The 25,702-nt window shown below is 45.7% G+C and overlaps 1 protein-coding gene and 1 long non-coding RNA gene across 9 annotated transcripts in view; one reads left to right on the top strand and one right to left on the bottom strand.

Annotated features, from left to right (window-relative positions):
* Positions 1 to 365: 365 nt before the first annotated feature.
* Positions 366 to 25,702, bottom strand: part of RANBP17 (RAN binding protein 17) — a 255,586-nt gene continuing 230,249 nt past the window's right edge. For 4 of the 8 annotated variants that reach the window (XM_019741153.2, XM_019741162.2, XM_074313889.1 and 1 more), the window contains 3 exons: positions 5,782 to 5,880; positions 3,810 to 3,937; positions 366 to 2,005 (listed from right to left, as the gene is read on the bottom strand). In XM_019741153.2, coding sequence (XP_019596712.2) covers positions 1,909 to 2,005; positions 3,810 to 3,937; positions 5,782 to 5,880 — 324 coding nt within the window. In that variant the 3' untranslated portion in view covers positions 366 to 1,908. Of the gene's footprint in view, positions 2,006 to 3,809; positions 3,938 to 5,781; positions 5,881 to 12,184; positions 13,327 to 25,702 lie in introns of those variants that run through there. The other 4 variants (XM_074313890.1, XR_012489874.1, XM_074313893.1 and 1 more) reach the window with 4 other exon arrangements.
* Positions 2,233 to 7,814, top strand: LOC141567308 (uncharacterized). The gene is made up of 3 exons (XR_012489875.1): positions 2,233 to 2,960; positions 4,995 to 5,079; positions 5,209 to 7,814. It is a non-coding gene; the product is annotated as an uncharacterized LOC141567308 (long non-coding RNA).

Below are 25,702 nucleotides of genomic sequence, written 5' to 3'. Positions count from 1 at the left end.
AGACCTGGGTTCAGATCCTGCCTGTGTGACCTGTGTCTTTGAGCCTTAGTTTCCTTATCTCAGAAGCGGGAAGACTGCTGTCTCCTTCCTTGGTGCTGTTTTGAGGACTAAGGGAGGGCACACAGGTAAGGGGCACGGCAGAGGCTCAGTAGTGTTTGCTGAGTCCCTGCTCCCACCCCCCACCCGCTGTGAGCTTCGTAAATCCAGCACCACAAGCAGGTGCCGCTGAAGTGAGCAGTGGGGCAGGCCTGACAATCCTCCTGGGAGAGCAGCTCGCCAAGGCCAAGGCCGGGGAGCTTCCCTGGCTGAGGTGAAACCACCAGGTGACCTTGGGCAGTGAGGCAAAGAAAAGCAAGTGCACACTGTTACTTTCTTGTGAGCCTTTTACTGCAAATAACACAGTGCTTTTAGGTCCTAGACTTCTGTAAAGAAAACAGTGCCAGACTGGGACAGGCCTTCTGTGAAGCGTTTGTGAGCAGTGAGTGTGCAGTAATAAGCCCCTGACAACTAGAACTTCTCAGACTTCTCCAAACAGTTGTTGTTTTATAAGGGTCAGAATTTGCCTTCTCAAGGAAAATCATGTTTTTCACTGCTAATGAAATGCAGTGTAAAGCCAAGGTTTACTTATCCATGAACTGCCAGAAGTAACCGTATCTATAACACACTTTTCCCTGATTCCTGGGTTCACGTGGGGATGAGCAACATTTTGAGATAAACTTGCGTACTCTGCTTTTAGGTGACAATCCTCTTACGAAACTCCATTGTCAAGAAAGCTTTCAAGAAACACTAGTCTGAGAGACGAGATTCTAGCAGGAGCCTCTGGATAGACAACAGGAGGGCCAACGTCTCATGGCTTATCAGAAAGAAAGGGCACAGTATTTATTACAAGCCTGAACCATGAAGACAGAGCAATGAGATGCAAAAGCCATTCGATAGAGGCAATCTCAAAATGAATAGCCCCGTTAGTGTCCCTCACAAACTAAAGGCCTCCTTCCTGCCCTGGGTGTGGGTTCAGTTGCAATCCCCTTGTGTGACTAAGAGGTTCTGTGGCGGGATGGAAACCAGCTGTTCTCAGCGTCTGAAAATCTGCATTTTAGTACCTGGAACTATTTTGGATGGCCCAAGAAGACAGAGCTGCTTTGAATGAATATATTTTAGACACCTTCAGCTTCTCGTAAAAACTGAATGGAGGCAGAAGGCCTGGGCGCGTCCTGCTGGGGCTGCCCGGCTCCTCCTAAAGAGATCTCTCTGCAGGCAGTAATTGCACAGCTTAATTCTTCTAGACGGAACCACTGCAGATTTATGCCAGTGAAAAGCAAACGTTGTTTGTAAGTCATTTAATTGTGTTACTGTCTCAACTTTATCAGATGCTGCTGCGGCAGACGAGGCTGTGTGCAGTCCTGTGGTTGCTTCGTCCTCAGTGCCCACAGCTCAGAGGCCCCAGTGCTGTTCCTTCCAGACTCCTAACAAACTACTAATAAACAGGTTCAAATGGTATTTGTCTCAATCCAGGATCCATGCTGACGGCTGCAATGCCAACAAATCCTCAGCCTTGATTGCAGAACCATTAACTGGTGCACACTTAGACGCAAACCTGGTTTATTATGTTCTTTGGTTACATATTGTTTCTACACTCTTCCAGAGCATTAGAAGAACAAAGATAATGATATTTTATAGAAAGACTGAAAACACTTTTGCTTTTTCAGAGCAAAGAATGAATTTACATCGTTTGTGCACTATTACAAATTCTTATAATTAGGCCAGACTTATAAAAAGGTAGGGCTTTTGTTGTTGTTGTTTGTTTTGAAAAATAGATTCCTCTGGGCTTGCCGACATCACTGTCCTGGGAGCCAGACCCATAAGAGTCTCTTGATAAAGGCCGCTCGGCACAGGGTCAGAGACGTCGTGTCAGCTCATCATGTCCGGGCTGCATGGGTCAGTGCTGCCATCACTGCGCAGGACCTCTGCCACGTCCCTTCTGAAGACGGACAGGTTCTGGGTGAACCTGTGGAAAGAGGAGGAAAGGGCTGAGGGCAGTGGCAAGGCCGGGGCTGTATGAAGCTCTGGATGAGGAGGTGTGGGGTTCAGGACCGTGGACAGGGCCCGAGATCCGGCTGAGCTCCTTCCGTCCACTTTCACTACCATTACTGTTGTCACCAGCACCCCTCTCAGGAAACAAGGGTTATCACCAAATACACTCTGACTATTTTGAGGGGTGTGTTTTATGGCTATTCTATTTAAAAATTGTTAAAAGTCAAACTACACACAGATGGTAAGGAAAATAAAGGAAAGAACTGAAACTTATGTGCCAGGCAATGGGTTGAGTTTACACATAAATTCATTTCATCATCACAAGTCTTCCCAAAGGTAGATATTAGTATTCTCATTTTACAGATAAGAAAACTGAACTTAGTGGTTCAAAAGAGGGAGCCTGGGTTAGACCACCTGGGTTCAAATCCTGGCTCCACCTCTTCTTAGCTGGGTGACCTTGGACGCATACTTAACCTCCAGTCTGTGTGCCCAACATGAGAAGCTGCCTCATGGCATTGTGGGAAATGAGTTTATTGAGTGAATTGAGACCATGCTGGTAAGAGGCAGGTGGAAAACACCTAGTCCTTGCTGGCTAGCGCTCTCTGTAAGCGAGGAGGCCTGTCTGACACCATTTCACAGCGCTGCTCAGGAGGTGGCAGTCGAATCCCCAAGGCTCAGATGAAGCAATTTCCCCTGGAGGCACCTAGGATTGCCCCATTCAGTAAGTCTCTTCTGCTGACCTCACAGGTTGCTCCTTTCTGCTTGACCGGGGATCTTGGCATGGAACAAGCAGCCAAGGGAACGTGTCCACAGAGCCCATCCGACTTGGCCTTGTACTAGCAGAGCCGAGGCTGGTGACTCCACAATAGCCCGAGGCTACTGGATGACTCAAATGGTGCAGCATTTGGACACCACCACTTTTAAGAAAGGTTGTTACAGGCAGTTGTTTTTTCTTTCTGCATCATTCATTATTGTCTATCTCCTTCACTAGAAGCTCCATGAGGGCAAAAGCCTTGAACAATTAGTGCACCACTGGTCTCCCCAATGCCTGGCACATAGCAGATTCTCAGTAAAACTTTGTGCACTGAATGAATGAAGGAAGGAAGGAAGGAATTCAGGCATAGCTGGTCAGTTCAGATTCCTCATATTTAGGACTGGCAACTTACCTGTCTCTGTTCTTGTAGGACCAGTCACTCTTAAAGGTCAGGCAGAGGAAGTAATATTTACTGGGGTCATATGTCCTAGACACCACGCTTTACTAAACTCTGCCATTGAAACAGCACAACCAATTATTATCATCTCTGTTTTACTGGGGAGAAAACTGAGGATCAGAGAAGTTGACTGCCTTACTCACTGCCATGCAGCTTATAAAGGGCAGGGATAAAATTTAGATCGGAGTCCATCTGACCTCAAATCCCATGCTTCTTCTAGTGCCAGGAGGCCTTTCCTCGTCCTTTGTAGCAGATCTGAGCTTTCTTTCTTTGACCTTTTCACTTAGTTATCTTTCATCTCTCTCCTGTTGGATTATAAACTGCTTAAGGGCAAAGGCTGCATTTTATTCCCCTCTGCATCCCTACTGGTATATAGTGCCCAGCATTGGAAGAAATCCAATACCCAGTCACATTTACTGGAGGGGACTCAACTGAGCCTCGGATTACAAGGCGTAGCAGAAAAGCCACAGCCACGCGTGAGCGGTGTTAAGCACTATCCAGTTATTTTCCACGAACCCGGTAGGTGCCCCTCCCTCAGAGATGCTTGGCTCCCTGGGCACTGCTCACCTGTCTCTGTTCTTGATGGACAGGTTCTGCTCCACGCCTTCCATCAGGTTCCTGAAGCACTGGGCCAGGACCTCCTGCTTGGGGAGAGGCTGGCTGCTTATCAGACTGGCCCTCAGTTCACCGAAATACTGTTGGGAGACAGAAGGAGCATCAGAGCTCTGACTCTGAACCTGGGCCTGGAGAACGCCCTGGGGGAGGTGCTAGACCAGGTCCCATCTGCTCAGGGCTCCTATCTCTCACAGGAGCTTTGGTCTGGGTCCACTGTGAACTAGAAGCCTTTAGAGAAAACTGAAGCAGTGGAGGCATTCCTAGGTAGAAACTGGATTAACCTTTCTAACAGATGTCTCTTGCTATAATTGTCTATTGTCACTGAACAATGTAGGCTGGCTGAGTTCTTGCCTCCTCAGTGGGACCAAACACATGGAGGGCTTCCTGCCTCCCGTGTCCACTAACCCCAGAAAGGCTGAAGGTGGCGGGCCCTCCCAGGCAGAGGGGAAGAGCTTGACTGAAAACACTCAGGGCCCTGCCACCTTCATGGCTTTGTGAATACCCCTCACATGACGCCCGGCTTTGTTCCAAGTCCCAGCCCCTGAGGGCTGCTGTGCTGAGGTGGGCACGAGAGGGGCTTGCTTCATTCTGGGAGAACTTCCTGGCACTAAGGAAAATGTCTGTCATACCCGGTCACAAAGAACCACGAGCCCTTTGGCTGCCGGGTCTGTGGGCTTTCATACAAACACAAGCTTGTAGGCTAAACACAGCTTCTAATCTTTGGAAAGAGCCTAATTTCAGCACAAAGACAATGTTTTGCCAGTTGTGTGTTTATCCTTCCAAGCCCGAACAGCATGATATTTAATTTCCATCATACATTAAAACAGCTCACATCAAAAACACACATAATTAATATGTAGTCAGACTAACACTTAAATACTATATATCAGAGGCATTAGACTTAAACCTCAATGTCTTCCTGAACAAGACTGGGAATGCACAAAACTACTTATTTTTCCCTTTTATAATGATGCAGTGACTCACACCAAATAGAAAATTATTAGTTTTTCATCCCAAACCATGAAATATTGCCTCCATCAGTAAAGTATAATATTGTGATGTCATAAGCTTTTTCTAAACACTGAATTTGCCCTTATTCCCTCTCAATCATTTTAAAAGAACTGCTCTCTTTTATAGAGCTTGGATTTAAATCACAATAACACCGAGGGAAGATGAATGGCAGTGCTATTGAATGTGGCTAAAATTGGATACTTCAGCACAGGTGAATGATGAGACAGCGCTTCTCTTTTTGATATATTTTCTTCTTCTATTAGTTTCCTTCCAAGGCTGGGATTTCAGTTTGAATTTTAATGTATGCGGCTGCCTCTAATCTCACTGTCCTTTTCCCCAGTACTATCTTATTGTATAGACAATTCATTCTCCCGAGCAGTAATGCACTGTTCCTACTGACTGCTGGGGAGACAGAGGTGGCTTCACGAGGCAGCTGGAGAGCTTGGGAGGCAGCCCAGAGCGGCATGTGCACTTACGGACTGCAGACTTGTGTGCCTGGACGAAGGGTGCTGGCCCTGTGTGGCCCTGAGGGGCTGCTGCTACCATCTAGGGCAGCAGGGAGCCCAGATTTCAAAGGAGGCCAAAGAAGGAGCAAAAAGGATTATTGCTCAGAAGTCCTCTGGGACGGGGAGGCGAGTGAGGCTGAGCTTGCATCACTGCTGATCAAAGCACCCGCCTAGTGGCCCAGTGTGTGGGGGCACTGGGTTTCAGAAGAGCTAGTCTTGAGGCCTCTGTCTAACGGAAGATCTGCGGCTTTGGGGAAGGGCCTTCTGGGGGAATACGGCCTTGGCCCTGGGTGCTCGAGGCCCCGGCTCCAGCTCAGCGGCTCCTGTCCCTCCTAGCTTGGCCTGCTGTACCGCGTCTCCCTCCTCCCATGACCGCCTCCCAGGGACCTCCCTGCCATCACACCCACCTTCTCATTGAGCAGGATGAGCCCCAAGAGGGGCCTGGATACTGACCACTGGTTCCGACAGTCTTCAAAGACGATGGTGTTCATGAGGACAGACATCATCTAGGAGACAATCACATGAACGCGCTGACGTCTTGGCTCAGCGTCCCCCGTCCCGGCCTTTTACACACCCAGCGTCTACCCCACATCTTCTCCACAGCCACGAGGGCTCTTCCTGGACAAATGGCTTTGACTCCGGGAGCCCACAATGTGCCTGTAGGAACTCTTGGCAAAGCTCTGAGCTCCCCAAGGAAGAGTTTCTATCACCACAAACTTTGGGGAGAACCTTCTGGGTGGGCAGAAGTCAGAGACTCCACAGCCAAGATGAGGCCCTGCCTCTCAGCCCTGACAGGCTTCCCTCTATGCCACGTCACAGGCAACGCCCAGCTTGTCTTCTTTTCTGCCTCTTATTTCACCAGAGGTCAAGTTACAAAGGAGTGGGACACATTCCATGTAACCTTGGAACGTCCTGCTTCCTGCTGGCTCAGGCTGTGAAAGGCTTCTCATTCGTTCTTCATTGACTGACTTCCTCCCTTCCCTCCCTCCCTCCTTCCCTCTCTCCATATGTGTACACACTCATCTATTCTCTTAAATTCAAAGTCTGCAAGACACCTAGGGGAGGGAAGAGAACACAGGCATCTACTACAGCCTCTGCCCTTGAGGAGCTAGAAGCTTCCTGGAACAGACCACCCAGCAGAGACAGTGCAGGAACCAGGGCTGGTGGGCCAGCTGTGGGCATGCAATGGAGGGAGGGAGCTCCTGGATCCTCGAGGAGAAGTCAGGAAAGACTCCACAGAGGAGGCAATGTTTCAGGAGTTCATCAGAAGTGTGTTCTACGCAGAGAAAGCAGTGGAGGAGGAGACTGGGAATGAACAGCGGTCAGGAACTCCGTGTGTCTGGAGAGAAGCGAGGTGAGCCAGCAGCAAGACCCCAGGGCCAGGCTGGAAATCTGCTGAAGAATCGGACTTCATCCTGAGGGCAGTGGGAGCCAGTGGTGGGTCTGCAGCAAGACAGACCTGCTCAGATATGCACTTAAGAAAGATCCTTCTGGGGACAGGTAGAACATGCACTGTGGAGGTGACAATAACGGAGGGAGGCCAGAGATGAGGCTGCTGCAAATTCAGGCAAGTGGTGGTGACGCAAGCTGCCGTCCTCCTCGTGGAGCTGAAGATACAATTTCTGCCTCTTGGACTCTGTACCTCCGACCTCTAGCACTTGTTTCCACAGCTTCAGGGCGCCCTTCCTCGAGGAGGGCAGGGAAAGGGCAATTATGTGGCAAAGACAACCTCCAACACCAGCGTTGACGGGGCTTTGGTGACATAGGTTTCTTCCTCTGGCACATTCCTGTACCCTGTGATCTCAAGCAAGTTACTGAACCTCTCTTTGTGTGTCTCCATTTCATTAGCTACAAAGAGGAAAATAATAATCCAGCACAAGAAAGCTCCAAGAATCAAATGAGATGGTGGATATAAAAAGTGCTGCAAGGAGTGAAAAGTACTATAAACATTTAAGGTGTATAATAACACAGCAACGGGCTTCTCTGTGATTCTATAAACATCTGCCATTGCACATATCATCATCATCATAACACTTAGGCTGCTTGCAAATGAAATCCGCCAATTGCATATTTACTGTGTGTCCAGTCTCTGGGGAGCGGCCACGTCGTCAGCCCGGCATGTTGCACAATCTAACAAGCCACCCAAAGTCATAGAGCCACAAATTAAATTGACAAGCAAAACTAACAGATCCACGGAGACAGTCTAAAATATTATGGGCTTCAGAATGTGAAGGCAGAATGGATATTTTAATGGAAAAGATTAAAGTTAGAGGTAGCAAACTCCTCCAGTAACTGACAAAGCATCCTAAAGTGATGTGCCAATTACTTTATACGGTTCTCCCGTGGATTCATTTGTCTGAATGCATGTATTTATGTCCGTAATAAGTAAGGGGATGTTTGAATAAAATACTTTTCTAAAAATAAAGTTGGCTAAAATGGATGATTTTTGTTTTCTTTTTTACTCTTCCGGAAAAATGGAAATTAGTGAGCAAATCTGCTCAAATGGTATTGACATGGCAGCTCATTTCCAGAGTTCTTTTTTCTAATAATCCTAGAGCGTATGGGGGAAACAGTTCAAACATGTGGCACGTTCCTTTGGCGAAGTCCCCCTCCCCCATATGGAGAAATACTGGGTGAAATGCTAAGTACAGGTCCTGTTCCAGGGAGTATGAAATCTCTGGTGGAGGCTCTCTGTGGTGAAGGACGCCAACAAATGAAGCTTGAAAAGAGAGCGTCGGCAACTCTACACCGGACCACCGCAGCCCCACTGAGCCACACGCACCCTCAGTACGTCATGTAGCATGAGCACTGCTGCGGGAAAGCGCCTCCACGCCCCCAACTTCCGCTCCCGTCCCATACATACTGTTACAGGGGTGGATGGCATGGCCGTTTCCAATTTGCCCAACCCAGATGGCATTTTCCAGGGCCTATGTCTGAAAACACACACATTATCCGCATATTATCCTAAGCAGCTATTCTGCCCAACTAGGGAAGGGACCACTTGGAGAGGGGAGTCATGTGGCTTGGTCCCACTTAGAAAACCCACACTCCACACTGCCTCAGGCACGTCCCCATTCTCCTTCTTCCTTCCCACAGGCTTTGACATGAGTTTGTAGGACATTTCTCGCAATGAAGTGAAACCAATGTGGTGTGACAGGGGCAGGCTTTGGAGCCAGTCAGAGCTGAGGCCAAACGTGGCCCTGCCACATACGTAACTTGGGAGCCTGGGTAGGCTGTTCACTTCTCTGAGCCTTTATTTCCTTACATAGAAAATGGGGGATGATGACCCCTACTCTGATGGGCAGCTGTGAGGACTGACTCTTCCACAGGCCTCGATAGTTACCAGTGTTCCTTTGCTCTCAGTTTGGGAAACTGTCCCCAAAGCATCCCTATTTGGTCTGGCATGTGTGTGGTATGGATTTTGAATGACAGTGTTTGTGTTCCTCTGAAAACTTGTAATCTTCCACATGAAACACAAAGCTGCTCTACAAATATCTGACCTGGAAAAGCAAACAAAGCAATGTGTTATGTGTACCGTTGTTCACTGTCCAGCCTGTCCTATGCTCCCACCCTAAAATGGGCTACGACGCACAAGCACGAAGCAAAGTGGACTTTCCGACCCACACAAGCTGGGTGGCACTCTCCCTACAGAAGGCACTAACCATAAGCTGTCACTTCAGAAGCTTCCTGTTCTAGCTCCTGCTGACTCCGAATAAGCAAAGATGTGGTGTGTGCTGGACGCTTTACTGCTAGAGGGTGGCTATGTCCTCTTTGCAAAGAAGGGAGGCTCAGTGGGTACAAGTTGGGCAGAGCAGGATGGCTGCAGAGAAGTGGCTTGAGTACAGGGTGACGACTGCAGTGGGTAGGGAGGGAGCCCAGCCTGCAGACCTGTGGGATGCTGGGGCCAGGGGGCACTTTTCTCTGCATTCCCAGTGCCTAGCATGGCATCTAGGCGCACATCAGAGGCTTAGGAAATAGCTACCAAATGAAAGAATGAATACATAAATGGATACATGAATAAGCGGGACAGGATGAGTGAAATAGCAAGCACTCACGTGTGAGAGCTGAAGAGCTGGAAGGGGACTGTACAGAAAACAGTTCTGGCTAACTCGATGGCTAAAACGTGAAATGGGTAAATATGTAAAGTCACACACTGTGCATGTCCAAGGACCAGACTTGTTTTGTAGAGCCTGAGAACTCTTCTGAGCTACTATCGTCCCTCTACCAGCAGCTTCCAGGAAGAGCCCTTGTGGAGGCTTTTAGGTTACAAAGTCCCAAGGCCGAGGCACCAGCTTTTCTGACAGGACTTCCACCGACGAGTAAGCTGTGCCCGATGGCTCTTCTCACTGCCCAACAACAAAGCTACACGTAGGGAGGGAGAGCCTCAGGCACGTGCATACATTGCCTCTACCCTCAGCTGCTCCTGAAAGCGGCTTTACTCCCATTTCACAGTCTAAGGGTCTGAGGTCCTGAGAGAGTAACTGCTCAAGGAGGCACAGCCGTCAGCCACCGAGATGTGAAGCGGAACCAGGACGTGTGCCCGTGCCCTCATGCCAGCCTGCCTTCCGCCACCCTTAGGCTGTCCGAGAGCGAGGACCAAGACCACCAGCGGTGGTTTGAGGCGGCGTCGGGCTCCTTCTGGACGACCGGTGGCTGAGAGGACGGGATCGTTTCCGGGCACGACTCACCCTGGCACCTGCAGTGGGTGTCCCCGACATGCTGCCCACGTGCATGTCCTCTGCTCAGTCACCCTGCTGCCTGCTCTCCCTGTGGTTAGAAGCCAGGGGAGTGGTTCCTGGAGAGTTGGCAGCAGGCCGTCTTGCCTCCTCCCTAAAGCTTCTATAAGTTTGGTGAACACATTTGCAGGCTCTCAAGATGAACAGCAGTAGACGTAATGAGTTGATTGTCTCTGAAAAATGGCCCATTGAACATTTTCCTAAAAGCAGTGGTTTCCCTCCCATGAAAAGGACCATGTACACAGCAATTTAAATGAACGTCATCGACATTAGGAAATTAAGCTAATTTCCTTTGAGGTAAAATCCTCCCTATAAAGTGAACACTTTTCATTGTTCATGTTCCTTCAGCACGTTGAATAGCATAACTGAAAAACATTTCACAAAGTTCTAAGAAACAGGTGAAAAAACCCAAACTGCTCCTTCTGGTGCCCCATCTGTCTCAGAAAGACAAAACTGACCCCGAAGTGAAGACAGGAGCGCGGATCCTACAGGGACCAATTGCACATGACACTTGGGGAGCTCCGGCTCTCCCTCTCTTTCCCCACCTCTTTGTTCAGGGTTGCGGGACATTTCAGTTATACTGCAAGGCTGCTGCCTGCCATCAGGGAAATGGAAAATGCGAATGGGGCTAGAGCAAGCTGTCTGGTCCAGACGGTGGTGAAGGAGGGCCCGAGAAGGAGGCTTTGGTTCCGACAAAGGTGGGACATGCTGAAGAAAAGGTGAGCCACCAAAGGGAGAGTGTCCCTGTGCCCAGATCTAGATGGGGGTGGGGTGGGGAGGAACGCAAAGATGAGGGCTGTGCCCAAGGGCACGTCTGCAGAGTGGGGGGCCTTCATTGGTTAGGTGGGGGGCCCTCCTGGGAAGAAGGGTAGGATACAAAATGATCTGTAGCTCTGGCCAAACTAGATTGTCCTTGATTTTGACCTAATGAGTTGGTGATATTTTGAGGAACAGCCAATAATAAACACACCAAACACGTGAGCACTGCTTCTGAGCCTCAAGGACCCTTCGGCACGTGGAACCGGCCTCAAGGCCAGTGGGAGAGGAAGGGGAAGCTGGCTCTCGCAACAACAACGAGAACAAAACAAACACAAAAAACAACAACAGCACGTCCTGGGTGGTGCCACCAGATCTGAAAAAGCAGAGAAACCGTCTACCTATCTCCGCAGTAATTTCTCCAGAGTCCCGGGGATCCAGGGTCTGGGAGAATCGGAACGCTGCCGAAGGAGGCACAGCTTCCAGATTCTCGGCTGTGGAAGCCGGGGAGTTGCCGTCACTACCGAGGGCTGTTCCTGAGACCCCTCGCGCAGCAGATACTGAAATGTGATCCCCCTCAAATTAGATATCAGTCATCTTCAGGGAGAAGGAATCAATTGTTCGCTTCATCTGTCTACCGATGTGGTATTCGTGGAACGTTATGAAAAATGAAAGTAATGGACAAATAAGCATATAAATTTCCCTGCCCGGATTAACTAAGCCTCACCATCTAAGTTACCTTCAGTCTTTTAATGTCTGTACATATTAAGCACACTCTTACGTTCTTATGTGTCTTTGTAGCCTCATAATAGAAGCAAGTATATGACACTTTAAAGGAAAGAAAAATCAAATGGCATGCAAGATGAGGTGAGCCTCTTTTTTAGACAAACAAGATTGCAATCAATTATGGGTGACTCTCGGAAAGATCACATGGGCGTCCTGCCTACTTGCCTCTGCCCAGTGCTAGCTTTGCAAACAAACAAACAAACAAACCAACAACCTTCTTCCCAATAAAGGGACTGTGGGGCTGGTTAATTCAGCTGGCCTTGGCCGTATATTCGCACCGCAGGCTCCACATCTGAACTCAAAGCACCTCCTGTTCTACCTCCTCCTTGCAGAACGGTAAGGGATGCTTTTTCTCCCAGTGACAAATGGCCTAAGATATTTAAAAACTCTTCTTCCATCCCTTGTAAAATCTAAGGCAATACCCAACTCGTTTTGCTGTTGTTTCAATTTTCTCCATTACCAACATTACCCCTAGTTCTCAAAACATTTATTTGAATCACAGTTTATTGGGGAAAGAATTGGCATGAAAGTTGGCATGAAACTTCAGGATTAATTAATTGAGAGTACTGCATGTAATGTGTCTATTCTGAATGTAACAGCGCACATCACAATGAAAACAGTTTTATTTTCCATGGTTGAAATAAATTATAATAAATAATTCATTTCAATGGCAGAGATGTACCGGAGAGCAACAGCAACAAAATTGACTACACTACACTGTGAGTCTCATTCTTGAATCTTCATTATCCATTTGAAACTTTTTACGAGTAGTAAATCATATTTCAAGTGGCTGCAGATCTCATAAAGCAGCTTGCTGCATTAAAATAAAACCAGACAACCTGGGGCACGGGAAGGCTGCAGGACTTGCCACGCAGCGCTATTTGGGAAACTCTTTCTCACTCTTCTCTTGCCAACATCAAACAGCATCACTTGTCAAAAACATCATCTAAATTTCCTCTGGGTAGGAATGTTGGGAAAATCTGTGCGGAGAGGAATAGCTCTCAACTCCAAGGCCATATTCCTCTAATTTTTATTCAAGTGACACTATTATTTCTAGTTCACGGCCCGGCCTGAATGACTGCCACGCAGTCAGGTTCCAGAACCTCTAATGGCCTATACTAGCCTCTGGAGGGGGGCCCCCAAATTAGCAAACAGGTGTGCAAACTCAAGCGAGACTAACAAGGGCACATGTACTATGATTCTGTTGAAAAAGACCAGCCTATCTTTTATAGGACAGGTGGTATTTAAATTGAACCTTAGCAGATGCACATAGCATCACCGGGGATGAAGGCTATATGAGGAAGAGGAAATAAAGTGAGAAATGGCACCGGAGACAGGGCGTGGCAAGGGTGAGGAGCAATTAGCCCCTATACAGGAAGCTTTGGAGAGAGGCCTCCCTCTGAGTGGGAAGGAGTAGAGCTGAGGGTGAGGAGAAGGCTACGCTGAGACCAGGTTATAAAGGGCTGGGGTCAAGCTAAATGTGGACAGGAGCTTGGGCCAGCACGTAAGTGGGAGCCTTCAAAGGGTTTCTGAATGATGATGAGGTGTGTGACTTAGAACAATACCCGACGGGGACTGGAGAATGGCAGTGATGGGTATAGGTGGGGGCAAGAGACCAGGCTTAGATCCTGCTGCAGAAATCCAGCGGAGAAATGATGACGGGCCAGAGCCAGGCTGTGGGAGCAGAGACAGGGAAATGGTCAGGATTCTTGATCTCAGACCCCATTTCCTTCCCAGTGAAGTCTTTCCAAGAAACGGAACCTGATACTGGAACTGCAGAGAAATTCTGAGCTTTAAGAACATGGCCTCAAATTCAAGACTGCCAGTCAATGGCGCGAAGGGGCTGGAAGCTAGGCTACCTCCAGCAGGGGAGCGGTGTCTAGCACAGCAAGTCTACCAATGAACTCGGGGGATAAGGCGCAGTGAAATGAACCCCAACCACGTCCATATACTCGTATGTGCACGACAGAGCTGACTACCGGCACATGTGGGTATTAGATATCCCGTGATAAAGTAGCTTCTAACTGAGGCCCTTCAGAACCAAGGAAGGGAGCGGGCAACAGCATGCCTCTTGGCTGAACAGGCATCACAACAGTCCCGGTGAATATCACATTTCACAACAGAACCACCTCCGGCTAAGGGCACCAGGGCACCGCATGCAGTCAGCGAAGCAGAGCGCAAAGAACACTGTACTTCGTAACGCGTATCTGCTCCCACAGCGGGAGGTCCAAAGCTACCCTGCCTCTCACCTGGCACCACACTCCCTGATCTCGTGAAGGGATTTGGTGAGATGGACCTAAAAATCCTTATAATCAACAGTGGAGGATTATGTTGTCAAGTTCAAGACGATTTTGTATGGGGAGAAAAAAGCATTGTTATGGAAAATGCACGGGGCCCTCAGATGCATTTTCCATTAAAGACTAGAGTTTACATTGAAACCACAGAGGACAGCATGATGCCTTTCAGATTTGAGGGTTTTTATTCCCAGTTGTCTAACTGGCACAGAGAGTACTGGCCAAGAGACCGGGCGCATAACTCAAGGATATCACACGCTCATAACTACACACGGAGCCTACGGAACGCCAGCGATGGAAAGCGCTGGGAATCGAAGCGCGTTCCTTGGTTTCCTCAGACATTTACTGAGCACCTACTGCGTGCCCGGCTCGGTGTCAGAGCCTGGGGATACACAGACACACAAGGCACAGCCACAGCCCTCACAGGGCTCACAGCCCAGCGGGGGAGGGACACAGAAGACAAACAATGACAGTGCAGCACAGCCAGTGCCACAATCAGAAGCCTGCAGAGGAGGCTTGGAGACCAGAGGAGGCGGACAAACTGCCTAGGAGTGAGGGGCAGGTAGGGGAGGCTTCACAGGGGACATGTCGATCTGCTGGAGAGAAGACGCCGTTTGACAGGTAGGAGTCAGGTGGGAAGACGGGCTGGAGAAGTGTTTGGGGGATGCTGGGCGGTTCTGGGGGGCTGGAGAGGGGATGTGGGGGCGGTGCTGGCTGACGACATAGACAAGGGCAGACCTTGTGAAGGGGCTGGTCATGTGTGCTAGAGAACGTGGACTTGAACATGCAGGAATGGGGGGCCAGTTGTTGAGTGGATCTTTGTGGCACCGATGTGGGAGGGCGAACTTCCCCAGAGGGTGAGAGCCCTTAGGAAGCCTGGGCCATCGGATGTCTCCCGAGGAGATGCAGCCTTTCTCCTGTTCTAGGACTGGGAAGTCATGAACAGATGACCTGCTTGGCTCCTGTGCGTCGGTCAGGAAGTATCTCGGCTCCTGCCCTGCCGGCTCGTTGCCAGCACCCTGAGAAATGGCACCGCCATTACTTCCCTTGGCCCACAGCACATAACTTAATAGTGTCCCCTGTCAGGAATGGTTCTCTTTGTCAGGAAGCTTTTTATTGATGTTCAACCTTCATTTTCCCTTTCTTAATATTATCCCATTATGCCAATACCCCATTGTGCCAGGCTAAGTAATCCCCTTTCCTCCTTGGCATTGACATCTTCCAAGTATTTATAGACTTATCAAATGCCCCATTTAGTTGTCACTTAGGCAGGCCATACATATTTAGCTCCTTTAATCTGGCCCCATAAGCCAGTCCTTCCATTCTCCTAAATCACTTGAGTTACTCTCCTCCAGGTTGCTGTCAATTTGTTTCCAGCCTTTCTGTAATGCACCGGGGCGGGAAGGAGGTGGGGTCGGGGAGGGAGGCCCTGCTCCATCTCTGGGCTAAGAGTACATCACTGAATAGGGCGGAACAGCTCCTCGAAGTGCGGACTCCAAAACAGACCCGGCCTCTGGAGGGGCCATGAATCCCTCCCGTTACCTACTCGCTGTCTTTCACCTGCACACACTTCAGGTCAGCGTTCTATTATTAGCTCTTAGTATGTGCTAGGTGCACACATGCAACACACATGTATTGAGGACCTACTATGTGTCAGGTACTGCGCGAGGGACTTCTTTCCTTTGTTTCTCCCTCTCCCATTTCTCACACTTATTCATGGCTCAAAGAATTATTCAACTCCTACTATGTGTCAGACAGTAGTATAGAAATGAATAAAACGTGGTCCCTGTCGCCTTAATGAGCTCATGCAGCCTAAGTACTTATTAATCTCTTATTACCCCCCATCAAGTTGTTCCCTTCCAATCTTAAGGGTCTCAGAAAACTCATCCCTTAATGCACTTAACTCTAATTGGCGCTTTTATTTCCCTCACTGGAGCTTGTGTGTCCCGTCTAAAGCGAGATGCCACATTACGCACGGGCATCCTTGCAGAGTTCCTGCATAGGGCTTCCTTCCTGCTGGGTCTCCTTAGGGCCCGAGAGGGTCTCCTCAGGCCTCACCCTCACCTTCACTGCCTTCTGGGCAGTTGATTTCATGTTCTTCGTTCATATGACCTCAACTAAGTACACATTGCACTGTTTTTCTTTTCCATGGCACTACTGTTCCAAGCTATGGGCAGGTTGAGGGGTGACGGGATGGGAGGGCCAAGGCAGTGGGTCTTGGCACCAGTCTTGGGGAGTCTGGGCCCGAGACCCCAGGAGGCAGTAGTTCAGCCATGTGATCCTGGGGGCCAGTTCAAGTAAGGTGTAGGAGTCCCCTGGCCGAGGTGTCCTTATTCTCACAGAGGTGAGATAACTACACCGCTAGGAAGTAGTGTAACCAGTCCAAGCTGGTATGCTGCTTGTAAACTCTGTCTGCTCTGATTGTTGTAAAGTAGGAAGTCCTCAACAAATACAGAGATGGAATCCCCTAAGTCTGAAAGCACTAAGTGTGTATTTTCCTGAGCATGACAGGGGCTACGAACATGTACAAGTTCTTCTGGGATGCAAAGCATAGAAAGCAGCATTAGTTTACAAAAGGTCAGAGGATCAGGGAACCTTTACCTTCTTCGTTAAGTACTGATCAGCCTGCAATCAAGAAGAACGTGTTCCCTAACAGACTATACAAGCTCACGGCTGTCCCAGTGGCTGCTCTTGGCTGAACTTTCCAAGGGTTAGGGTGGAAATGAACAAGAAGATTGAAGTCTCACCTCCAGCACACTAATACACTTTGGGAAACTTTCACATAACTTACCCTTCAAGTAGGTGAAAACCCAGTAAGAACTATAGGATGAATAAATCATGCCGTCATAAGCCAACCCTCATATTAGACTGCCATTCTTTCCAGGAGCTCAAAGAGCATCTCCTACCACGGTGAGAAATGGAGGCAGGAAAAACCCTGCCATCTCTCCTGCTGTCCCTCTTGGACAGGGATGAACAGATAATAAGAACCGCTGTGGTGAAAACTGTGTAAGATCTAGAGATAAGAAAGTGTTCTTTATATTCTAGACACTGCCATCTCCGGGCTAAGTGCCTCTGGGCAGTGATTTCGCCTCTCTGACCCTCTGCATACTTTTCCCATATAGGTGCTGTGAGATTGAACTTGTTCATGTACCTATCTATACTCCCAAGTTCAAACAATACCCCTATTGGCCCCACCTACCCATTAAGGCTGTTGTGAGATTCAGAAGAGACATTCGGTATGAAGACATTATGTAAATGGAAAGCGTGATGAAGCTGACTTTCATTCTTGCCATTGCACGGCGCTGCCCGGAGTAGGCAGGAAGAGTAAGTGAGAACAAGTCAGTTGGGGGCCAAGAATCAAACCTGCACCCAGTCCAGTGAGTGTTTGTGGTCTGGAGAGCGCCTGGCACAGAAAGCCCTCTGAGAAAGGCAGACCACGGGGATGGGACTCGTACATCAGGAAGGCCGACTAGTAAGTAACCTGGCTGAAGTCACTGTCTTTCAAACCCACATCCGCTTGTGAAATGAAGTCTTGGGCTCCGGGTTTCCCAGAAAGGGTACTTCTCACATTCATGCATGTGAACAGCAGGGGTACAGACAGGGGTAGGGACACAAACAAGTGACTGGCACCTGACACTGTGTTTCAGAGTGCAGGCTACTGTGACAGATTTACTAACTACCTTCCGTGTGTCAGGTGAGTCTATATTCATTGGTTCATTCTGTCCTCACAACTTCCCTGAGTCAAGAATCTTTTGGCTGTGAGGCCAGCAACCAACACAGATAAAACTTCGGCCTAAAAGGGCTGACTTGAGGACCCCTGGACCAGGCAGTGCAGTCAGGCCTCTCACAGGCTCAGAACCAGGACGAGGATGCTGGCGGGATCGTCCTCAGTCTCTCTGGCTGGGCTGCCTGGTCTCATCGAGTTTTTCTAGGCAGGTCTGCTGCCTTTTTCTCTCGCTGTACGCTGGCTTACGTCTCTGAGCATAGGGCAGGGCGGGGCTGTGCTATGGCTCTTGATTTTTTTTAAGTATTTAATGTAGGTGAAGACTAGAGGCTGACCAATGTCTTTTAAATGCCTGTTTCTAAATCCAGGGAAAATGGACTGAGCCAGCCTGGGTCAAGTGTTTACCTCTTGACCAATCAGTTCTCAAAAAAAAGGTTCAAACAAGACCCCTATTGGCCCCACCTACCCATTAAGGCTGTTGTTCAATTAAGGATTTATGAACAATTAAGGATTTATGAATGAATGAATGTTGCATGTCCCTTTTCACCCACCCCCCATCCCCACCAATCCTGTTTCTTGGCCATTTCAAAGTAGTATTGTAGAGTGGTTACGAGCACAGGTTCTGCTACGTATTAGCTGTGTGACATTGGGTGAGATGCCATTACACTATTTTGATTATAAAATGGAGATAAAAAAATCTGCCTCACAGAGTAGTGAGACTAAAATAGAAATATACATATATGTGTGTGTGTGTGTGTGTGTGTATATATATATATATATATATATATATATGTATCACACTTATTCGTGTTTGTGTGTGTATAAAGCACTTAGCATACAAGCCTAGTATGTGGTAATTATTTCTGATACTTTTTCATCATAATTCTCTGCATGAGTTTGCTCTTCCATAATGACTTCTTAGGTCCTAGCAACCCTGCAGAAATAAGGCTTCTGCTACAGGACGGAGGAAAAGTCTAGATCTTCAAGAAGGAGGTGTGAAGGTTCTTCCACTTTGGAGAGGGAGGGTAAGGAAACACTCCCACCCATTGTGTTCTGGTCAAGGAGTCAGCCTTGTATGACACCCATACAAGTTCACGATACTTCTGGCGAGCCCTGGACTGGCTTGGGTGTGACTCAGGAAGATGATCTCAGGGTCACCTTTATATGTCACAGAAACACTGCTTGGAGTAGAAAGGCTGCACTTGTATTAAAACTTGGGAGTGCAAATGAAATCCCAAATAACTTCCAGTTGTGAAGAATGGATAAACGCTGCTACCTGTGTGTGTTAGCATAAAAGGGCAGATGTCATCTGCAGTGCTTTCTTTTGCTGAGAATTCTTAAAAAACCAAAAACCCAAACTACTGAGAGGCAGCAGGCAAAGCTGTCCCTTTAGAACACAAACTGTTAAACATTTTCCCAGCGTTGGTGTCAGTATTTAATCTACGGATTAGAAATTTTCCTTACAGAGGCTTTAAAAAAGGATACATTTTGTGAGCTCCTTTTATCCTTAATCTACAACGACAGCCAATTCTGCCAACCACTATTAATGAGGAGGCTAAAAACCATCGGGCTTGCCATTTGCCATCCTGGTTGAGAGACTGCTGCAAAGCACGCCTAATTATTATTGGGACAAGCTTGTGTACATTTCTGTGTGTTTTCTCTACATGAAATGCTCTATCTGCTTTATATGAACGTGAAGGAAAAGGTATGGCTGTTCATTTTTTTACAACTTCTTTGCTATTCTGAGAGCATTTGCTGCAGACTAATAGCAAAACTGACTGTGCTAAACTGTAGATAAAAGAATGATGACAAATTGCAGTCACTTTAATTCATAAAGAAAATATTTGGAGCCCCCGGGGAAAGCCAAATCAAGCCACTGGCACCCAATGACTTCATGCTAAGTCACAAACTACATTGTATTTTTCAGTTTAAACACAAAGGCTAATGGACATGTGACTTTTTTATTTCAAATTCTTCTTTTATGAAGAGTGGGCTCTTTTTCTTTTTCTTTTTTTTTTTTTAGCTCCTTGGAAAACATTATAATTCCCCTATTCTATAAACATACAAATATAATTGTAAAATGACATCATTCTGTTTTCATTTAATTACCCCTGAAATGCTTTCTATTTAATATTCATTACTCAAAAGCTAATTTAAAAGAGAAAGAGATGCGACTTATTCAAAAAGATGTACTGTCATTCATAGCAATAGTTATCTAATATACAGAAGTTAATAAAGCAGATTAATCTACAAGTCCCTTTAAGCCATTCTTGAGTTTTGAACAACTGCCTCTTTGACCTTTCACCTTCACGCTGTGCACCAGTAGCAGGTGCCAGCTGTACAGAAATTATGGCTGCGCATTTGAAGGCAAAATCTTTTCTTACTTTGCTTCTGACCAGCAGCTGACCCTGTAGGAGTGATTGTTTCTGGTGCCGGCCTAAAGGCTACATAAACCAGTAGCAGATAAACAAAAGGCTACATATACCAGCTGCCTTGCCTAAGGGTACCATCCTGGGCTGACACCTCCACTCCTTCTCTAGGTTCCAAATTGCTCCTTGTTTGTTTCCATACATGCATTTTATCCTTGTTATTTTGTGCGAGGGGTGGGTGTGGGAGCAAAACCCCCCAAAACAACAAAAAAGCCCATCTCTTCCCTCGAACTTGACTTTTGAGTATTCTATGTCAAACTGTGCCATTATGATGCTAATCTAGGTCTGATTTAGCAACTTTAATAAGAGGCTAAACCCTCTTGTAATTAGATAATAAAATTTTATTATGTATCTTAATATTAAAAGTCTTAAAATCAAACTCTTCAAATCACACACTGGTACAGAACGACGGTACTTAAATATCATAGCCCCAGAAAATGGGAACCTGAAAAAGCACATTGTGGCTAATTTTTCATTCTCAGAAATGTAAACATGGAATTCCTATGTGGTGGCAGTGAAAGCTCCAACACTCTTAATTATGTGCAGGGAAGAATGAATCTATTCAAGTATGAAGCACACTGTACCATTTCCAGCAACAGCGTGAGATGGCTTTGACAGTTATTTCTTGGATACAAATTACACAAGTATAAAAACAATCCCCATAATGATTAAATGCAGTTATGTACATAGGAGAATACCAGTGCAAATGGTAACATATTTAAATGGTTTTCCTTCATTAAAAAAATTATATATGATATTAAACCATCAATCACTGCTCAGGCACAGGAGTTTAAATGTATTGTCACCGGTTGAAATAAATGACTTGGAGACTGAATTCTGGCTCACTCAATATGGTGTCTTTGCTGTTGCTTAGTCACCCAACTCTCTGCTGGTTTGGGCTACATCTGGTAGATTCCATCCCTTTCAATTAATAAGGCGAGTTATGCTATCAATGGATTACATCTTTAAACTGTGCTTAGAGGTACAAAAACACATGTCCTAGTTAAAAAAACCACACACACACACAAACAAAAAAACCCCATTTCTCTGTTCTGTTAACCATTTGGAACAATATTTGAAGTACTTACTTCTTTCTTGACCCATGTTTTGAATGAAATTTTCTAGTGGAATTTCAGTAGGGTTATTATATAGTATATAATAACATAATCTTATCTTGCATTACCATTTAGCTGATTGTATCTATGACCATGCTAGATGTGATACCTAAAATCACTGCCTGCAGACAGTACTTCTGAAATCTAATTTTTTTTTTTTTTGGTTTGTTTTGCAGACATTTATCAACTACCACAAGGTGATGGGACATGTATTAAGATGCTGATGATCTTTGGGGGAAAAGGTACTCTTAAAGATAGGTAATATGGTTATTACCTATCTTTCTAAAAGATAGGTAACACTAATTTGATGGCCTATAAATCAAGAATAGATTTCTAGTTTAACTGGTTTCTCTGTTTTCAAATACCACTTTTTTGTTACAGTTGAAAGTCATTCAACAAATAATTCTGTAACAAAAATGAAATCAAAATGGCAAAGATGTGATATACGAACAAAGGATTTGGACTAAAATCCTGCTTCTAAAGATGGATGGACAAATACTTTTATAATACCACAGATAAGATGCCATTTGAATGGAAAAAAAAAAGTTTTTCTATTTTTAAAATTATGAACTTTAATTTTCTAAACTGACCTTCAAGGTAGCAAATTCATCATTTTATAGAGATTTACTCCCTTTTGGACTATTACCTGGCCTTTACCTAGATGCTTCTGTCCAGCCCCAGTCCTTTTAGATATTCTGATTTGATCCTTACTAATTAGATTAAACACACACACACACACACACACACACACACACACACACACGACCAAACGGAAGTTTATTTTTGCCTCAAACAAATCTGGTTATTTTTAAAGTAAGAAAAGTGTTTGGGAGATGTTAACTGAGTTTCATTGCCTGTTTATTGCCTCCCTTCTGTATGCAGAATAAAGGCATCCTTTTTAAACAACTTAACAAAAAAGGGTGCTTTCAAAATGATCAAAACATCAGAGAGACATAGAAGTATCACTGTAGCAGAGCCACACGGGATTCCTGTGAGAAATATAAGGGACCACGTATTGGGAGATCTTATAGTCCTGAAATTCTCTAAGGTTACAGAATATAGAGGTGGAAAGCTGGTAACCAGACATATAGTGCTGGCCCGAGGAGTTTGTTCGCTTGTTTGTTTGTCTGTTTATTGTTTTGAATTTTCAATCAGTGGCCAACATTTTAAAATCTGGATTTCCGGCTTCTTTTTTTGGAGGAAATCTCAATATATCTGGCAACAGTGGGTCTTACAGGGCAACAACGAGCTGGAGCTGTGTGGATGCTGCCCCCTTAGGGAAGTGTCCTAAACTTAGGTTTCTTTCTAGTGTGCCTCATTCAGGCTTTCTGCTTGGCTGGCTCTATAGGCGTCTTCGCCTGTAATACCTTGCAGAATGGAAAGGAGAAGAGAGGGGTGCTCAAAGGAACCCAGGAGTCAGTTTTAGACTTGCCAATGTGAGAGGACCTCAAGAACGACCTTCGATAAAGCTAACAGCACTCAGTAGTACAAGCTTCCTTTAGAAAAGAGAAGCTGTTTATTACAACCAGAAAGAGCTATAGTATGGCATTCTGTACTGATGCATCAGTAGTGAAAATCGGGACCAAGCCTAGGGATGTGCTGGGGATGGGGGATGGATGGAAAGCACTTGTTGCTTCCGCAGCTTCATTTCACAGCTGCCATATTGATTCTATCTAGAAAAATCAGGTAAGAGTAAACCTCAAGAGCTACCTGAAAGGTGTTACAGAAAAGTCACAAAGGAACATTAGGAGACAGTTACACTACTAGACTCTGACCCGCTCAAGGAGACCTGTCCAGCTAAATTTTCTACCTTCAGTGCCTGGCTACAGAATGAGTGATTGCACATGCGTGTAGAGTAAGAGAGAGGAAGCTCTGTTAGCTTTGCCTCAATGACGGCAGGAGCCACAGGTCTTTTCTGTACCAGCTGGCAAAGCAATCTTCCTCTCCGGTGCCCGTTGCCTCTTTGGGTCACTGCCCATCTGTTTCGTCCCGGCTGCAGCACAAAGTTGGGGTATAGGATGACTGCTCTAAATCATTCTACCTTAAGGATGGCCCCGGTGGGACTTACTAGAAGCTCAACTTGCCTCACTGTAAGTGCTTCAAACACACACACTACTTCAGATTAGCCACCAACCAACTACAGCTTTGTGGTTAAGCATGTGAACTCTGGAGTTGTTAGATTAAAAGTTTAGTTTTTCCACTTATCAATTCTGTGACCCTGGGGAAATTACTTAATCATTTCGTGCCTCAGTTTCTATACCTGTAAAACGGAGATCATCATACTACAGCTTCACAGATACTGTGTTGACTAAATTAGATTAAATGCATATGTAAAGAGCTTAAGCTGGTGCCTGCACATAGTAAGCACTTATATTTTGCCAGTATTATTTTTCCCTAGAAATAAATGTACCGTACATGCATAGATTGCTGTGAAGACCAAGATCACAGCAGCAAGTGCAAAAAATAATTGTGTCATGAAATGTGAGCTCCTATTTTCCACTTCCGCTGCATAATGACCTATCCCTGACTTCTTTTCAACCCTTTGAATCCATGTTATCCTCTGATCCAGTTGTGAATACTCTTTCAGTGTGTGTTTCTGATACGAATCTACTGCCATATTTTGGTAATAGGGTTGCAAATCAACCAGACTGAGCTAATGGGTCATGTGGAGGACACACTTTCTATTTAGGGTTCACTAGAAATGTCTTTAATAACATTAGAAAATCTGGCTAATTATTTTTTAAGAGGATAAGAGACATGAATATATTTCATCTGCTTAAGTGTTCCCTGCTACGAGAGCCGTGCTAAGGTTCTACAGGCCAAAATCGCCACATCAGTTAAATATGCGACTGCACTTTCTCCTACTTAGTATTATGGAATGGAATCTTAAGTATGAAAGATGTCTTGGATAGTATGTCAAAATGTTGAGCAATATTGTTTCAATCTGAACACAGAAATGAAAAAAGAGCATATGATTTCCCTTTCGCTGTAATTCACTTTGGGATGTATGTCACGGAGAGCACTATACAAAAGCAATTTTCATTGATTGACTGACTGATTGAGGAAAAGGGTGAATGTTCTTTCAGCTTCTGTCCCTACTGAACTATGATTCTTATAGCTCCTGACAGCTCTTCACAATTTGTAGTTAAATGCCAGGTTAGCGCAAAGACGGGGTGGGGGGGTGAAGGGAGAAAGAATGTTTTTTGGGTTTTTGGCATAACTGACTTGAGCCAAAAAATAAATGAGGTTAAAATAAATTCAAACCTAAATGGTCTAACTCCTCTATTCATTGTATTTATATTTTGGAGACTGTAATTGCTAAAAATACCTTGTTAATGTTGTCTAATCTAATCCGTAATGCTGACAATCACGCAGTTCTTGTTCTACTTCTGTGGAAGGTGCTACTCTTTTTAGAGCAATTAGTTTTAATTGAAATTCTGACTTAGAGAAGCATTCAGCCTCGGTGTCCTATTCTTATAACCTGAAAAGAATGAGTCACATTTCTGAAAGGCCCCATAATTCTATAAAACTCACTCCTTCATTTACCTGATTTGGGCAAATCTTTCACTCTGTGATGTAACTAAATAAATGCTGATCTATGGGTTGTATTAGATGCAAACACTTAATATGACCAATGATAAAACTGACAAAATTTCACATGGAAGTTTGATCTTCCAAATTACTGGAGCATATCGGCGCCTCATCACTATTACCACTGGCCTGCTCTTAGAAGTTTAGTTTATCTTTGTAACGGTGTAAAAGCACATGGGGAATTTTTTTCTCAATATATGTAAAACTGGGTTTTTCTCAATTGTTAAGTCAAAACAATGCCGGTTAGACAATAATTCTTATGTGAAATAGATCCACTTAATTATAATGGATCTTCAAATGGACTAAATTTAATGCTTGCAAAGTCAGATTTGTTTCCAAATATAATAGATGGCTTATTAGGAGAACGTTTTTAAAGATATTGAAGATCTAAAGCCACATAGCAGGTAAAAATAAACACAGTTCCAGGTGAGAGGCACTTAATCTGTCTTTGCCAGGCTGCTGCACACAAATAGAAAGACACTGGAAAACCCTTAATGTGGATCCATCCTTCCTTTGCTATGGAAGCTTCAGGAGATCACTTTTGCAATTTGGAATTGACACTCCTCATGCAATTATGCTTCCAGCAATATAGATCCAGGTTGGGGGGAAGAACAATTCAAACTAGTAAATAATTGCAGTATCATTGCATCAGTTTAGTTTAAAGAGCTGACAACCCTCTCTAAACTCCACGCACAATTAGTCATTAGGGTCTAGTTTTTCAGCACTGTTAAGCAATTTGTAACCCATTCCTTTTAATAGGGTTAGGCATTACTTAAACCGACACAGATGCCTTGAAAACTGAAACCTCAAGTTATGAAGCAGCAACCTTGTTCATTACTTTCTGTGATAGGCAAATCATCTATAAAAACAGCATTTAATGGCCAACCAATGAATAAT

This window comes from Rhinolophus sinicus, linkage group LG10 (assembly GCF_036562045.2).
Source record: "Rhinolophus sinicus isolate RSC01 linkage group LG10, ASM3656204v1, whole genome shotgun sequence".
Taxonomy (NCBI): Eukaryota; Metazoa; Chordata; class Mammalia; order Chiroptera; family Rhinolophidae; genus Rhinolophus; species Rhinolophus sinicus.
The sequence above is the reverse complement of the archived record's forward strand: the minus strand, read 5'-3'. Positions and strand labels throughout refer to the sequence as shown.